We start from the raw sequence: 17,419 nt of genomic DNA, 5'->3' as shown, positions 1-17,419 counted from the left end.
TGATCCTTCAAACCCAAGCATTCAACAGTTTACAAGTGTTCAGATAATCAACAGTCTCTTGTAGTTGGCAACGTTAATCAAGTCAGCAGAGGAATGTTGATAGCTTTCTACCACAGAGACTGATATATCTGAGTGGCGTGGTCCTACAAACCCAAGCATTCAACAGTTTACAAGTCTTCAGTTAATCAAGAGTCTCTTGTAGTTGGCAGCGTTAATCAAGTCAGCAGAGGAATGTTGATAGCTTTCTACCACAGAGGCAGATATATCTGAGTGGCGTGCTCCTTAAAACCCATGAATTAAATATTATACATAGTAGCTAATTAAGGTACTTAAAACAGTTGACTTAATGTTGGGGTGGTAAAAAAAAGTTAGTATAGCATTTAAACCCAATATTTTATTTCAAACTCTTTCATTTTTTTTAGAGAATTATAATTTTTTTCTATAAATCTGATTAATTTTTTATCTAGATATCAACCGTTATTAAATTGTCAATTATCAAAGTCAAAAATAAGAGAATAGTCAATTTCAGTACATTTCAACAACTATTTATTTACTCATTATAACAATATTAAAACATGTGACAGTTAATCTTCACAAACAAATCATACATTATAAATATAAAGATTGATCAATGGTCATACATATATATGAAACTAGTCATTAACATCTTTCCCCTCCTCAGGTAGAATGGCAATTTTTGTCATCGGACGCCGAAAAGTACCCTTTGGTGTTGTGATGTCAACAACTCTTACTTGTCCATCTCGACCGGGGTATAGGGCAGATATTCTTCCAAGGGGCCAGGTGTTACGTGCATTGTCTTCGTCTATGATTATTGCCAAGTCGTCGACTTCAGGCGGAACAGTTCTTTTATGCCATTTGCACCTCCTTGTCAAGCAGGGTAAATACTCGTGAATCCACCTTTTCCAAAAGTTGTCCAAAAGGGTTTTAACTCGAGTTAGCTGCCTTCTGCAAAGTTTGTCTTCATTGATATCTATTTTGAAGGCTTCTCTAAGAAAATGGTTTGGAGTGAGCGGGTCCGGATCGAGTGGGTCAATTGGTACATTAGTCAGTGGTCTTGAATTGAGGATAAATTCTATTCGAACAAGAAAGGTTCGAAGTTCTTCATCCTTAGGATACTGGGAATGCATGACAAATTTTAATGCGGTTTTAACTGATCTGATGAGTCTCTCCCAGCAACCGCCCATATGTGGGGCTCGAGGAGGAATAAAGTTCCATTTGATACCTTGTCTGGATATGATCCTCTGAATGTGGACATTGTTTAAACACTTAGTAGCATTCCTGAGCTCTTTGTCACTGCCAACAAAGTTTGTCCCATTGTCCGAGAACATCTCCGATGGACAGGGTCTTCGGCTAATGAAACGTTGGATTGCCATGATACAACTTTCTGTGTTCAAAGAATGTGCAACTTCCAAGTGGACAGCTCTAGTTGTCAAACATGTGAACAAAACTCCCCAACGTTTCTCGTGTCTCCTCCCTACAGTTACTTCTATCGGTCCGAAGTAATCTACTCCAGTGTAGAAGAACGGGTGGCTAGTTCTTGTTACTCTGAATGCTGGTAGAGGCGCCATTTGAGGGGGAACAGGCTTCGCACAATTCAATCTGCACCTCATGCATTCTTTCTTAATTTTCTTTAGAAGTGGTCGTAGATTTGTTATCCAGAATTTTTCTCTTATCTTGCACCCAACTGTCTCGAGACCTTGATGGAAACATTCGTTATGATACATTTGTCCTATCAATCTCGAAGTAAAGTGTCGGCCATCCAATATTATAAGATTTTTCTGATCTTCTGTCAGTTCGGGTGAGTTTGAGGTTCTTGATGACATTCTTAAAATGTTGTTACAATCCAAATATGGAGAGAATGAATAAATGCGGCTTGACTTCGGAATAGACTTCTTTCTCATCAAAAGTTTCCTTTCTTCACCAAAGGTTTCATCCTGTGCAGATTTTAAAAGAATTTCTTCGGCAGCTTTCAGTTCTTTAGGTTCCAGCTCAACGATGCTGTTGTAGTCTATTGCTCCAAATCGAAGTTGAGTTTTGTCGTTTGATTTGCACCTCGATTTTAAGTTATTGACATATCTCAAAATCCAAGCAACAATTCTAGTCGGTTTCTCCCATGATGAAAACTTTGAAATGTCAATTAGTTTTGCTTCGACATCTGCATGTAAGCCGGTAAACTGGCGTTTCGCTTCATGGTCTTCTTTTACTTGTAGGTTCGGTGGTTGTGCGGGCCAGTGTTCACAGTTTAAAGATAGAAATTGGGGACCATGGAGCCATGTGTTTTGAATGTCAGAATTGAACCTTTTCATGCTTCTAGTCGCATAGTCGGCAGGGTTCAATTTTGTCGGGACCCATTTCCAGTCTTCTGCCGAAGAAAATTCTTGGATTTCTCCAATTCTATTATAGACAAACTGTTTATAGTTTTTTGGATCTGACTTAATCCAGTGTAGGACTGTTTGAGAATCAGACCAATACGTTTTCTTTTGGATTGAAACGCCCAAATCTCGCTCGGCAGCAGAAGCTACTCTACACCCTAAAACGGCAGCTTGGAGTTCCAGTCTAGGTATAGTCAGGTTCTTGATGGGTGCCACTTTGGCACGTGACATGATCAATGTCGTTTCGTAAGTGTCTTTGTTCTCCTGACGCAGATATGCAGTTGCAGCAAAAGCTTCTTCACTTGCGTCAACAAATATGTGAAGTTCAACTGAGTCACTGACTCGTGTGTTGAAGTAGCACCTTTGTATTTTCAGTGTTCGAAGACTTTTGACCTCATCCATCCAAGCTTTCCACTTCAGACTAAGTTCAGGTGTCACAACATCATCCCAACCTAGTTTTGTTCTCCATATATCTTGAACCAGTAGTCTCCCTTTAACTGTGGTTGGGGTAATGAGACCTAGAGGATCGAAAATTGACATAGCTGCTTTAAGAATCTCTCGTTTCGTCGGATACTCGGATTCGAGAAATTCAAGTTTTTCGACATTGCGATGAAACACAAAGCAGTCAGATTCAGCGTCCCACCATAATCCAAGTACTCGTTCTGTAGGAAGTCGAGTATCGGGCATCAAATGTTTGGCTTGGCTGGCTTTCAGGTTTTCAGGAATTTTCGAAAGTACTTGTTTTGAATTAGACATCCAGTTACAAATTTGGAATCCTCCAGCTCTATGTATCTCAATTATTTCTTGAACACGTCGTTTAGCTTCCTCTTCTGTGTCGGTTGAATCTAGCAGGTCGTCCATATATTCTTTAGTCAGTATGGAATTACTAGCTTCAGGATACAAAGATTGAAACTGTCTTGCGTTGTGGTTTACAACAAACAGTGCAGAGCTTGGTGAACATGTTGCTCCGAAGGTCATCGCTTTCATTATGTAGGTATCTGGGGGTTTGGTTTTGTCTTTTCGCCACAGAAATCTTTGTGAGTCAACATCTTCATCTCTTATATTTACTTGGTGAAACATCTCCCTTATATCTCCCACGATGGCAAATTTCCCCAACCGGAATTTCAACAGCACAGATGGCAATGGATTCAAATAGTCAGGGCCGCTGAGTAGTGCATCATTGAACGAGACTCCATGAGATTTAGCAGCAGCATCGAAAACCAATCTTATTTTGTTAGGTTTGTTCGGGTTCGATACTCCAAAGTGGGGTAGATAGTATGTTCGACCTGTTATGATAGCAGCTTTTTCAGGGCTGAGTTTTCTAATATAACCTTTTTCCATGTATTCGTCAATCTTGGTTGTGTAAGCTTCTTTAAATTCGAGATTTCTTTCCATTTTCTTTTCAAGAGTATTTAATCTTCTATGAGCATTGTCATAGCTTGGAGGAAAATTAAATTCGTCATCTTTCCATAAAAGACCAACTTCGTAATGATCTCCTGTTTTCTTTATGGTATCCTCAAGGATCGATACTCCACGTTCTTCTTCTATGGACAATTTCAGGTTGTTTGATCTTGTTTCTCCATATTTCTCTAATTCAAAGGATTTCTTTACCATGTCATGAAGCGAAGATTCTTCATATGAGAGTAGGGTAAAATTCTCATCCACACGATCTCTGAATTGTGCACACTTCCCATGTAGAGTCCAACCAAGAAGGCACCATGACAGTACTGGGGCGTTAGTAGGACCTTCAATAATCTTACGGGTTAGAATAAGATTACAGTTGTCTTGGCCTATCAAGAGAGTGGGCCTGACACTCGCTATTGGAAGAGGTTGGTTGATAGAGTCTAAGTGTGGCCAGTTTTTCCTCAATTTGACACTGTCTATTTGTTGGTGTGGTAACTCTAAAGTGGACTGAGTTCTGACCCCTTTCAATGTAAAGATTTCATCCTCGTAAAATCCTTTTATTTTTAAATCTATTCTCTTTGATTGAGATTCAAAGTGTCTTGTGTTGTTAGACCAACATGTTGTCAAAGGAAGAATCTCACCCTGGATACCAAGTTCATCGGCAATTGATGAATCCAGAAGTGATACAGTCGAGCCGTCGTCTAAAAGGGCATAAGTATCTACCTGGGACTTGGGACCGTACAACGTGACAGGACAAACACGAAGCAAAACACGGTTTGATATGTTATTCTCAAAATGATTACCGATTACTTCATCTCTAGATTTTAACTCTCCCTCATTTCTTTTCATTGGAGGTCTTTCAAGATTGGAGTTATGTAAGAGACGGTGATGGTACAGCTTACAACCGTTTATACTACAAGCTCTTTTAGATTTACAAAATTTAAGTTGATGTCGTTTGAAACAAGAAAAGCATAGCTTTTTCTCACATACCATTTTCCACCTTTCGGAAATATCAGCTTTCCGAAGTATAGAGCATTTGTCATTATCGTGCTTACCACCACAGAACACGCAGGTAAGTGGGCCAACTGCGGGAACTGCTGCTTTTGAAGAGTTGGTCAACACAGGTTTGAAGTCATTTTTCTTTCTAGTCGGGACGTCCTCGTTTGGATGAAAATAGATACTCATGATAGAACATTGTCTCTCTAACCAATCTGAAAAATCACTTAGGCTAGGTCTAGTTAAACACATACTGCTCACATGTTGAGCCCAATGGTACTTCATTTGATAAGGCAATTTTCCTAACAGTTCACTGAGTAGTTGGGGGTTTCTCATGTAGTACTCCATATGAAGAGACTCAGCTGTCGAGGTAAAGTTAAGAATGGTTGTAGAAAACTCAATGAGGCCAACAATATCATCTTCAGTTACAGGGGCTAGCATTCTAGATTGGTTCATCATAGACTCAATGATAAACTCGGGCTTACCGAAACGCATCTGTAACGTTTTAATTATGGCATGCAAGTTTTTACTGGAAACAAAAAGAGGTTTCACCATTTTGAAGGCTTCGCCTTCAAGACAGTTTCTAAGTCTAGCTAGATTGTCATCATCAGAATACAATTTTACCGTATTTTCAAATGCAGAAAAGAACATAGGCCACTCATCTGGTCTACCACTAAAGTTTGGTAGTTGTTGGCGGCAAAGAGAGGTTGGTTGAATAACTTTTTTGACTGAATCTGCTAGTAATTGTGCAGCCGTGGTCATAGCGGTTGATGAACACTGATGAACTGTCGGTTCATTATCATTCAGCCACTTTACGACTTTACTCTCAGATTCTCTCTCCTCTCTCTGAGATATTAAGCTTTGACTTATGCTTACCTCAGATCCGCAGACTTGACTACCATTTGCCGATAGTGATTTCATAGAAGCCCTTATTTCCAGCATTTGTTTACGTCGCTCTAGTTCCCTCTCGTCTCTCAGCCGTTGTCGCTCCATTTCCTTCTCCATCCGTTGTCGCTCCATTTCCTTCTCCATCCGTTGTCGCTCCATTTCCTTCTCCTCCATCAGTCTTTGTCTTTCCAGCTCCTTTTCTTCATTTTCTCGTTCCAGTTTTTGTATTTCCTCCAACTTTTCAAGTTCTATTTCCATTTGTCTCCTGCTGCTTGATGTTGCTGATTTACTTTTTGTTTTCCTTGAACTACTAGAAGTAATGCTGGGTTGTCTCAATGCTACTCCTTGAGTGTCATTGTTTCCATTCTCAGAAACATTCTTTGATAATTTGTCTGTATCATGATTTTCATTCTGATCAGGGGTATACCTTTTTGGAGGTTTAACTTCTCTATTACTTTTTCTGTAAGACATGGTTCTTTTTTAGTTTCGGCACCAATATTAAATTGTCAATTATCAAAGTCAAAAATAAGAGAATAGTCAATTTCAGTACATTTCAACAACTATTTATTTACTCATTATAACAATATTAAAACATGTGACAGTTAATCTTCACAAACAAATCATACAGTATAAATATAAAGATTGATCAATGGTCATACATATATATGAAACTAGTCATTAACAACCGTGTTAATTCATGTAAAATTATTCATAGTCTGTAAAGATTTCTCCCTTTTCTTAGCTTTAGCTGCGTATCCACGTATAGAAAATTTCTAATAATTAAAAAAACCCTAACTCTTCTTATTAAAAATAAAAATAGAACAAACCCTGCTCTAGTTACATTTTATATTTTCTTGTGCGGAATTTTAAATAATATATTCAAGCGTAACTATACAAAATTGACAACTCTAGGATAAAGTTTAGAGTGTAATTCGATTCTTTAAGTACCGGATCCATGAATTATGAACATGTATCTGTCAGAAATATGAAAAATACAGGAATTTATGGTACATTTTCATGTGGTCAGGTCTATTTGAACATCATTCATCCTTAAAGTATTGATGGCTTGAATCCCCGGTTTCTATACACAGCCCCATTTACATGCGCTAAGCGGGATTTACATCTGTGGATCCCACAACTCTTTAACAGATGACATTCATTTCAGGTTTTATGTTAATTAAACTCTGACCCAGAGTAAAACAGCACAACGACCAGACAAAGCTAATGGCCTGCTGTGCGAGCGGGGTCGTCCATTAAAATTAACATCTCATTTGTATCATCACCTGTTTTTTTTTATCCATATAAATGACACAAAGTGACTTACTTTAAGTGATTAGAGTGCTACAATAAGTTATCAAAATTAGATTGTTAAATATACATTGCAAAAAGATTTTCACCATATGGCGTCCAAATGAAGCTCAAAAGCCTGAACATAAAACGTACTAAGAATGGACTATCCAGTACAAAGTAAGAATAGACAGTTTTTATAAATTCTAACCAGGAAGTGAACACATGACATCGTTTCCTTGATTTCCTGGTCGCGTTATTCAATGAGCCTCCAAGTCACCAAATATTTAATATTTAGGATTACACCAACACCTAGATACTCACTTAAATGAACTTGACCCCAAAGAGATGGTTTCCAGTTTGTAAATTAAAACCAGTTCATCTATTAATCGCTAAATGAATAATAAAACATTTGCGTTTTTCTTCTATGGCTATGAAAAAGACTGATAATTACTTAGATTTCATTAACCAACTTGTCAAAGGACAGTGGTATAAATCAGAGCTACAGTGGTCATTAGCACCAAACATTTCATATTGTCTGCTTTGATGGTAGGCTGAGTTAAAAACAGATACTGACAATATTTAGTTGTACCATGCGTGGCCGATGGCTCAACTCATAAAAATACTCTTTTAAAAATCATTCAACAAAGAACAAACTATTGAACCAACGTTTTTATAACAATGAAGCTATATACTTTCAACATTAATATTAATTTTACGGAGGTTAATAAGTAAATTTGGAATTTTGGTTTGTTTGAAGAATGTATTTTATATGCCATTGAAAAAAGATTTTTCTAAAAATTTGTTTTAGTTGATTAGTGAAATTAAATATAGCTATTAAGTCGTCATTTAATCTTTGTCTCATTACTAGTGAGCAACTCTAATACTATTTTAACTAAAGATAACTGAACCAATGATGAAATATTGTTCATCATCTGGTATTATAAAGAAATAAAAAGCATATATCGTAGAATATAAAGTAAAACAAGTTTGCGTACTTTAAAGTCTTCAGGATGAGAAGACTACTTAAAAAATTCAAAGTCAAATGTGGAGTGTAGAACGTCTTAAACCACATTCTCTGCTAACTCAACTAATGTTGCCAACTGAAGGAGACTGTTTGATTGTTAAAGTGTTGTGAATTGAATGACGATTACTTTTGTGCCTTTAATCATGATTCACCAAGTAGTCTTAAATAGGTAAAACTATTAAGGGAAATGCGCGTTTAATCTTACAAATGAAGATTTGAAATTCGATTATGTTAAATAAAAAACATGTATTACAATTAAAATATTTCTTTATCGGTCACAAAACAAAAAGACATAAATGTAAGTGTAATGGGAAGGTAAAATTGTTAAAAATTTGGTTTGTATTTTTATAAAGGATATAGTAAATATGTGCATCTCCTTCATCATGTTGACTTAATTTCACCACTTCAAATGAGTTTCCCTTACTTTTAAGAACACCAGTGTACCCAATTTTTTATGCCATAAAGATTTTAAAACTTGTATTTATCCTTTTCATATTAAAATTAAAATAACACATGTAAGTTTAGTAAATTCGCATGCTTAATGTCCATTTAGGGGATTTAATTTTAACTCCAACAGGTTTAAAAAAATACTTCGGTTTAATCCTGTCTTTCATTGAGCTGCGGATGTTTTACATGTGTACTACAGTCTGTCACAAAAAGCAATTTAAAGTTGTAAAACACCTATCAAAAACAGAAACTCGTTTTAGCTGTCTACAAAGTTCGTGTATGTATCACAACTGTCTTAACAATGTCAGAGAATGTAGAATAATACAATGAGTTCTGTCACTGTACTAGAAATGCTTCTTTTTTAAAGAAGATAATCATAAGTAATAATAAATGGCCCATAACAATTGAGTGGTATGTATTAAACACACTTCCCATGAAAATAATCTGTAGTGATAACGTAGTAATGCAAAAATACGCATATCAATACAATTTGTCAATCGAGGATATATTTTTTCCTCAAACAGTTAAAAAATTAAACATTTTAACATACACAACTACAACGGGGAAAATAAACGTCAGTTTAGTCAGCTGGGCAATGAACTATGAAACAGCTGCTATGTTACGGTTTATGGGTGACACATAAATTTTATCTGTACAGTTCATTTTTCTACAGTATCGAGTCCTCCTCACTTTGCTAGACAAGTTTCATGCATTAAACCTTTGAGGTTCACGTGATAGAGCAAACTTAGAGTTATGCAACTCAAATATGCATTAATAAATCAGAAGAAAACAGAAAATTCCTAGAAGAACAAAACAAATTGTGACTCTTTTAGTTAAAACATGTTTTTCTCAGCAAAAACAACGTTAAAAGACAGACTTAAATCTACTAGTATACTGTACAGCCAATAATGAGTCCAAACCCTATCTTCTAATATGTTTACGTTTGTGTATACATTTTTTTAATTTTTTTTATCAGAAACGTTTAAACCAATACAACGTTATGTTGTTTAATATATTTATTTAATTTGCAATTACAACGCCTCTACGAACATTATCGAACAACCTGCAATGAATATCAGCAGCACATCAGACGCAGAGATCCATTTGTCTTCCTTTGTCCTCCATTCAACACGGTCATAAATATCCGTCACAATCATCGGAGCTGCAAACAAACCGTGTATCAGTGACATACAACCTGTTCACACGGCGATAATGGAATCTGTACCAGTAAAAATCAATGTTTTATTGTATTTAGTATAGTAAAAGTTAAAATCATCAAATTTCAATTGTTGTTAACTATTATAAAATAAATATATTTTGTTGTGGGTTGATTTGCAATGTATTGCGATTTCGATATTTAATGTACGTCTTATCTTACTATGTATTTAAATATGTTTAACCATTTTTAGCCTTTTGATAGTGTAAAGTGTATACTATAAAAGATAATACTATTAATTATATAAAGCACTACTATGTTTCGTTGGACGGCCTCTGTTTCACACCTAAAGGTTCGCTTTAAGGTGGAATGCCAAATATTAAAATTCACTGGTGCTGTAAAGAGTAGTATATTTACACACAAACAAAAACTAAAAAGTTAAAATGTGCTAGATGGAATTACTGGTTACGGATTTGTGGTGTGACAGAAGATGGATATATCACGACTATTTTTATTTAAATTTGATTGTAAACAAGGTTGGTTAGTCAACACATTGAAGCTTGGTGGCCTATCACATAAGTTTAAAATACGGGGTGTCCTGTAATGATCCTCGAACGTAACCTACATCTCATAACCAGCAGAGCTTGATAACATTACATATGCAAAGGCAATTCATGTGAAGTGGTGGTCTGGTAATTTTATAACCTGATGTAAGCCTGGTATGTTAGCTCCCCTACTGTCCTTAAACGTTACGGTATCTTTCCCGTTATTATCATTAGAATTTGACGGATACCTTGTTTTTAAACCTGAATATGAGTGTAGGATTAGTAAGAAATGGAGTGTGATCACCAGATCGGCATTTTACCTTTGATAATGGACATACGAGTATAAACCAGTTGTTTCTTTCGATAGGGATATTCGAGAAATCGGGATATTTGTCATATTATTATAATTTGCATTACACATGTATTGTTATTCGTTCTGGCTAATTAAGTTCCGTAGACCATGGGTCAAACATGATAAGGGCGTGACTTGCATGTCCCCCACCCCACTTGTTAACTAGCCTAGACGCTTCCTTAATAAACTGGACTTTGTAGCAGCAAGACGTGTTTTTATTCAAGACCCGTCATAAGACATGGCGCAGTACGAAAATGGCTAAATGTTTGTTTGTACAACCAGTGACAAATATGTTTATACTCATGTGCGTGATATTAAAAGTATTTTAGAGTGCGTATAATTAATAAAGTGAGATAGAAATGAAGCCTGGACAGGGAGAAGAAAAGACTACGGCGGGCGATGGACAAGGTCAAGAAGGACGCTCATCAACTTCATCGTCACCAGCTGCCGCCATTGTGGTACAAAATGCAGCACCGTCAATTAAAGTTCCCTCAGAGTTGAGTTGGACAGGTAACATGGCCGAGAACTGGTCATTTTTTAAACAGAGATTTGACATTTATATGGTTGCAAGTAAAAGCAACAAAGAAAATAGTGAATATCAAATTGCTCTTTTATTATCAGTGATAGGCGATCGCGCACTCAAGATCTATAATAACTTTACGTACTCAGCTGATGAAGATAAAAGTAACATTAAAGTTGTAATTGATAAATTTGCTAACTATTTTATTCCTAGCAAAAATGTCACGTATGAGAGACATGTTTTCTTTCTAAGAGAACAAAAGCAAGATGAGAACATTGATAGTTATGTGACTGATTCAAGAGATTTAAGTAGTACATGTGAGTTTGGTACTTTGACTGATAGTCTAATTAAAGATCGCTTGATTTTAGGAATAAAAGACAGGACTCTTAAAGATCGTTTATTAAGGACTAAAGATTTGACCTTGAGTTTAGCATTAGAAATTTGTAGAGCCTCAGAGACGGCTAATCATCAGTTGCAAGAAATTTGTTCCACAGAATCAGGTTCAAACATGGGCCTACATAAAGTAGACATCGGCAGACGCAAACCAAATCGACAAGGCAGCGACTCGATGACGTCAGATGCTATACGTCATAGCAACCATCGCAAACGGACAGGGCTTGCTGGAGGATTTCCATCAGCTGATCGGAACCGTCCCCCTCCCACTACATCTACGTCGGCTGCAGGTTTCAACAACGACAAACAGCGATCACATTTTGCAGGTTACAAAAAGTTTAGTGGTTCGGTAAAAAAGTGTTTTAAGTGTGGTTACAACCATAATTTAAATGGGAAATGTCCTGCGTTTGGTAAACGTTGTGGTAAATGTGGAATTATGAATCACTTTGCAAATCAGTGCAAAACAAAAAATGTAAATAGTATAAATGATCAGATTAATGTAAATAGTGATATTGATTATTTGTTTGTTGGTTCTCTGAATACTATTCACTGTGTGTCTACAAAAAATCGTAAACAATGGAACACAGAGTTGTTGGTTGAAAATTATCCTGTTATATTTAAAATTGATACAGGTGCCGAAATTAATGTAATTAATCAAAATGTGTTCAATTCTCTTGGTACAGATGTCAACCTAGTCGACACTGATGTGCACCTAACCTCCTATACAGGTCAGAGGTTAAACGTAACAGGTAAATGCACTTTGAATGTAGTACATAAGAATGAAACTCACTTCTTAGAATTTTTTGTTGTAAAAGCTAAAGCTCCATGTATTTTAGGTCTCTCAGATTCTGTTGAGCTAAACTTGATAAAAAGAGTAAACTCTCTTCAAAACAAATAAGTAGGGCTAGGGTCTAGTTCTGACACAAGTGCTAATAGGCCTAGGCCTACTTGTAATCAGGTTAAAGGTGTAACTTGTACTGATATATTGAATGATTATCCTGATTTAATGTCTGGTATTGGTTGTATGAAAGGTTCATACAAAATTGTGCTCAAAAATGGTGTAGCACCTATAATTCATGCTGCTAGAAAGGTACCGGTAGCAATTGTACCTAAGCTTAAAAGTAAACTTGAGTCCTTAGTTAGGCTAAAAATTATTGAAAAGGTAGAACATCCCACTGAATGGGTTCAATCACTGGTAATTGTATACAAACAAAATGGTGACCTACGATTGTGTTTAGATCCCAGAGAGTTAAATAATGCTATAATGAGGCCACACTTTCAAATGCCCTCCTTTGAGGAAATTGCTAGTAAAATGGCAGGTGCCAGATATTTCAGTACTTTAGATAGTAAAAATGGATTTTGGCACGTTCGACTAGACGATGAGTCTTCGGACCTTACAACTTTCAACACTCCCTTTGGGAGATTCAAATTCCTTCGACTTCCATATGGGTTGTGTTCCGCATCTGAAGTTTTTCAACAGAAAATGAAACAGCTTCTTGATGGTTTTGAGGGTGTTGAAGTTTATATAGACGACATAATAGTCTGGGGTTGCGATAAGTCAGAGCATGACTTGCGTTTGAGACGCGTTCTTGACAAGTTAAGGGTTGAAAATATTAAACTCAATAAAGAGAAGTGTAAGATAGGAATAAAGGAAATTTCTTACCTAGGCTTTAAATTTACTGAAAAGGGTATTGATCTGGACGACAGTAAGGTGCGGGCCATAACCTCTATGGATCGTCCCAGTGATAAGAAGTCACTTCAAAGATTTTTAGGTCTTGTAACCTATGTAAGTAGACATTTGCCTAATGTCTCTGAACACACTGCACCACTCCGTGCAATTTTGAAAAAAGATGCGATTTTTTCATGGCAACATGAGCAGCAGAACTCTTTTGAAAAGTTGAAAGAAATGTTAACGAACAGACCTATTTTGCAATATTTTGATGTTAACAAACCAATAGTTTTGACTGTTGACAGTTCACAAAGTGGTTTAGGCGCGGCTCTCCTCCAGGGCGGTCTTCCAGTTGCATATGCCAGTAAGGCATTAAGCGAAGTTCAGAGACGTTATGCACAGATTGAGCGTGAACTTTTAGCTATAGTTTTCGCTTGTGAGCGTTATCATCAATACATTTTTGGTTGTCCTTCTGTGACAATAGAGACAGATCATAAACCATTACTTGGAGTTTTCCAAAAAAATCTTGAGCTGTTATCTCCTCGTTTGCAAAGGATGAGGATCAAATTACAACAATACAATCTAAACTTGGTGTACAAAAAAGGCAAAGAACTTTTTATTGCAGATACTCTCTCTCGAGCGTACGATGTGAATGACAATGGTGAATTGAACTTGGAAGATGAACAGATTGAAGCTCATGTGAGGTTAATTGATTGTAACATAAGTCCTGTGAATTTAGATAAGTTAAGAAATTTGGTAGAAAATGATGATGAAATGAGATGTTTAGTTAAGTTTATTGTAGGCAATGACTGGCCTACTCACAGAAAGAGTGTACCGCTAGCTATAAGACAATATTGGTGTGTCAAGGATGAACTAACATTTTGTAATGGTTTGATTTTTAAAGGTACAGCTATTGTTATTCCTGTCAGCTTAAGAGCTGAAATGTTGAAACGTCTCCATTACCCTCATCTCGGTGTTACAAAAACACAGTTAAGGGCAAGGAATGTGATTTATTGGCCAAACATCAATAATCAAATAGAAGATGTTGTAAGCAAATGTGAAACTTGTGCTGTCAATGCAAGAAGTAATTTCAAAGAACCTATGTTGCCTCACCCAGTTCCCAAACTTCCGTGGCAGAAGGTAGGATTAGATTTATTTTTTCATGATGGTAAAACTTTTTTATTGTGTGTTGATTATTTTTCAAAGTATGTAGAGATTTTAACCATGCAAAGTATGTCAAGCCAATATGTAGTAAGCCAGGTAAAAGCAATATTCAGTAGGCATGGCATTCCCAAACATGTAATTACCGCTCATGACACTTGTTTTACTGGTTTTGCTTTTAAAGAATTTAGTGTTCAATGGGAATTCAATCATGTATTAACAAGTCCTCACTTTTCTCAGGCAAACGGGATGGTAGAGCGAGCAATCCAAAATGTGAAAAATATTGTAAAGAAATCTATGTTAGATAAATCTGATTTGTATCTAGCCTTATTGGAGTACAGAAACACTCCTATTAGCAACTCGATTCCATCTCCTGCGGAGATATTGTTCAGTAGAAAGATCAATGGTGTACTACCGTCTAATGAAATGTCACTTAGGCCTAAGTTAAATTATAAGAATGTTCGAAATAGTTTGATTTCAAGGCAAGAAAAACAAAAAATGTACTATGACAGAAAAGCTAGGCCTATGAGACCTCTTAATAATAATGAAAATATTCTTATGAAGCATAAGAATCAGTGGGTACATGGTAAGGTAATCAAAAGTAGAAATGAACCAAGGTCCTATATTGTTAAAAGTAACATGTCAGACAGAGCCTATGTGAAAAATAGGTATCATATCCGTCCATTCCCTGGCTTCAGCCAAAACCCAAACAGAACCTTGTACAAAGATGATTCCCAACCTAAGCCTGTACCAGTCAAAACCTCTCCGGTAAAACTGCCTGATACTAGATCTCCTGTGAGTCCTAGATCCATTATAGGTTCTCCTACTCGTACATCTCCGTCACCTGTCAGAAACCTAACCTCACCCAACCGTGACCGTCAAGTGACATCACCTAACCAATGTACTGACATGGCCTATAAAACTAGATCTGGTAGGGTAGTAAAGGCACCACAAAGAATTGATTTGTAGTTTTGATTAGGCTAAGTCGCAATGTTTTATTTCAATTGAAAAATGTTTTTTATTTAGTGTTGTGATTTTTTGATTCATTAATGAAAAAAAAAATAAATATATTAAATGCTGCTATAGTTTGAACTTATGTAATATGTAATATGTAATATCCAACTGATCTCTTTGTATAGATGAATTTTTAATTTTGTATTTTAATATGTTGCTTCTGCCAAAAGAAAAGTTTTGTTTAGGCCTAGTGTTCAAAGTTGATGATTTTTATTTTTTTTTATATGAAAAGGGAGATGTCATATTATTATAATTTGCATTACACATGTATTGTTATTCGTTCTGGCTAATTAAGTTCCGTAGACCATGGGTCAAACATGATAAGGGCGTGACTTGCATGTCCCCCACCCCACTTGTTAACTAGCCTAGACGCTTCCTTAATAAACTGGACTTTGTAGCAGCAAGACGTGTTTTTATTCAAGACCCGTCATAAGACATACACTATCACGCACAGCCGAGTTTTTTTTTAATACAATAAGTTAGCGACCTCTTTTCCCGTGGTATTTGCCCGTCCAAATGGACAACCGATCAGTACGTTGGACGTATCTAGCAAAGACTACTAGATACTAGACTAAGGGGGGGGGGTTATATTGGTCAAAAGTAATGGCAAGTAGTATGATCCAAACCCACATCATCGCTGATTTGAGTCCGAAGTCGTGGCACTACCGACTCATAAGCCGGTTTCCGAACCACCAAAAGAACTTCCTTACTCTTCTACTTTTTCTTTGTTTATACTGTAATCGGCTATTAAAGCTTAACGGGTGTGACTAGAAAATTCTTTTTGGGCATTTTTTATTCCTTTTAGTGAGTAGTGTAAATAAAGTAGAGGAGAGAAAATAAGTGGGTTGAGTATTGGTAAAAATTAACGCACTTAGTAGAAACTCAACCTGTAAAAACAATAAACAACACGCATGGCAGGTCAATGTTATTTACATGGTTGTTCAACTGCAAGCACTGAGGCTAATCAGAACCAAGTGAGTTACTCTGAAAGTTGTCCAACGAAACTCGCCGTTCCAAACAATATTTGAAACTTTCTGTTGTATTTAAACGACTTATTGCACTCGAGTGGTTGTTTTATGTAATTGCAGTTATAATCCATTTTAGCTTAATACTTTTCAAAGGGATTTATCATTAGATTACTCATCTTTTCATACGTAGCAAGCTAATTTGTCAATGTAAATTGTATTGTTTCTATTTATATTTATTGTGGATATTTAAGCACCTATGACATTTTTCACGTTTTACGTTATACTCCTGATTTTACGTTATTGCTACTATGATCATCAATTGATCGTCTAATGACAAGACAACTGAGTTTAGAAACGCACTCGCTCGGGATTTAACAAAAGACTTTCATATTTTAACGTAATGGGACTATTCTGCCACACTGATTGCTCTGTTTATTTAATCTAATGGTGGAAGCTTAGGACCACCATTACCAGACCGTATTTGCTAGCGGTGTATCACTGTTTCACAGTCACCTCACGTATGGCCTGGTTCTGTGGGGCCATTCTCCATTGACACAGGAATTACTCATACTACAGAAGAAGGCGCTGAGGATAATAACATCTGGATACAAAGCACACTGTCGTCCCATCTTCCTGGAGCTGGGTGTGTTGACTGTTTATAGCCAGTATGACCTCAACATCTTGACCCTGCTGAAGGTAACCATCCACCATTTTGTTGTCAGAGACAATATACATAGTCACCATACCCGCCAAGCGAGTGACATTGATTTGCCGAGATGCCGCTCAGCCCGCTCACTGAAGAGCTATCCTCGGTCTGCGGTAAGGTTTTTTAATTCCTTGCCAGTTCATGTACGCGACCTGGACCTAGATGACTTTAGGACGGCCCTACGTGACAGGCTGGTTAATAGGCATCTTTACAGCTTCAAAAACTAGGTAACGAGCCACTTTTTAGCCATTGCCTCAGTGTAAATCGTATTGTGTAAATAGTAAATAGTTGTCTTACGCAGTCATACCGATATCATCGGTCAACGACATAGACTTCAAATATCCAAGTAAGTAAGTAAGTAAGTAATCTTTAAGAGTCATCCATTTACACACAAGGGAAATTCTAGTTAATGCAATTGATATCATCAACTGTGCTAGATATATCAGTTACCAATCAAATAAAAGTAATAATTTTGACGTCTTCTTTTATCTTT

The 17,419-nt window shown here is 36.5% G+C and overlaps 2 protein-coding genes across 2 annotated transcripts; one reads left to right on the top strand and one right to left on the bottom strand.

Annotated features, from left to right (window-relative positions):
* Positions 1–653: 653 nt before the first annotated feature.
* Positions 654–6,152, bottom strand: LOC128984696 (uncharacterized). Its single transcript, XM_054404036.1, has one exon. The coding sequence runs from the start codon at positions 6,150–6,152 to the stop codon at positions 654–656; it is 5,499 nt and encodes a 1,832-aa protein (XP_054260011.1).
* A 4,702-nt stretch (positions 6,153–10,854) lies between these two features.
* LOC128984695 (uncharacterized protein K02A2.6-like) lies at positions 10,855–17,153 on the top strand. The gene is made up of 5 exons (XM_054404035.1): positions 10,855–11,005; positions 11,510–11,734; positions 11,996–12,157; positions 13,982–15,203; positions 16,730–17,153. Exons 1-5 carry the CDS (start codon positions 10,855–10,857, stop codon positions 17,151–17,153), a joined length of 2,184 nt encoding a protein of 727 aa, XP_054260010.1.
* The last annotated feature ends 266 nt before the right edge of the window (positions 17,154–17,419 follow it).

This window comes from Macrosteles quadrilineatus, unplaced genomic scaffold (genome assembly GCF_028750875.1).
Source record: "Macrosteles quadrilineatus isolate MER2022 unplaced genomic scaffold, UCM_ALF_1.0 Scaffold_2__2_contigs__length_208266976, whole genome shotgun sequence".
Classification (NCBI taxonomy): domain Eukaryota; kingdom Metazoa; phylum Arthropoda; class Insecta; order Hemiptera; family Cicadellidae; genus Macrosteles; species Macrosteles quadrilineatus.
This window is presented reverse-complemented; position numbering and strand designations above follow the sequence as displayed.

Bases quoted from the DNA above. Each gene is read 5' to 3' on its own strand.
- LOC128984696 (XM_054404036.1), bottom strand. From the start codon at position 6,152: ATGTCTTACAGAAAAAGTAATAGAGAAGTTAAACCTCCAAAAAGGTAT.
- LOC128984695 (XM_054404035.1), top strand. From the start codon at position 10,855: ATGAAGCCTGGACAGGGAGAAGAAAAGACTACGGCGGGCGATGGACAA. The intron at 11,006-11,509 runs GTAACATGGCCG...TTTGTTCCACAG, and splicing joins CTCAGAGTTGAGTTGGACAG to AATCAGGTTCAAACATGGGC. The intron at 12,158-13,981 runs GTAAATGCACTT...TGATTTTTAAAG, and splicing joins TCAGAGGTTAAACGTAACAG to GTACAGCTATTGTTATTCCT.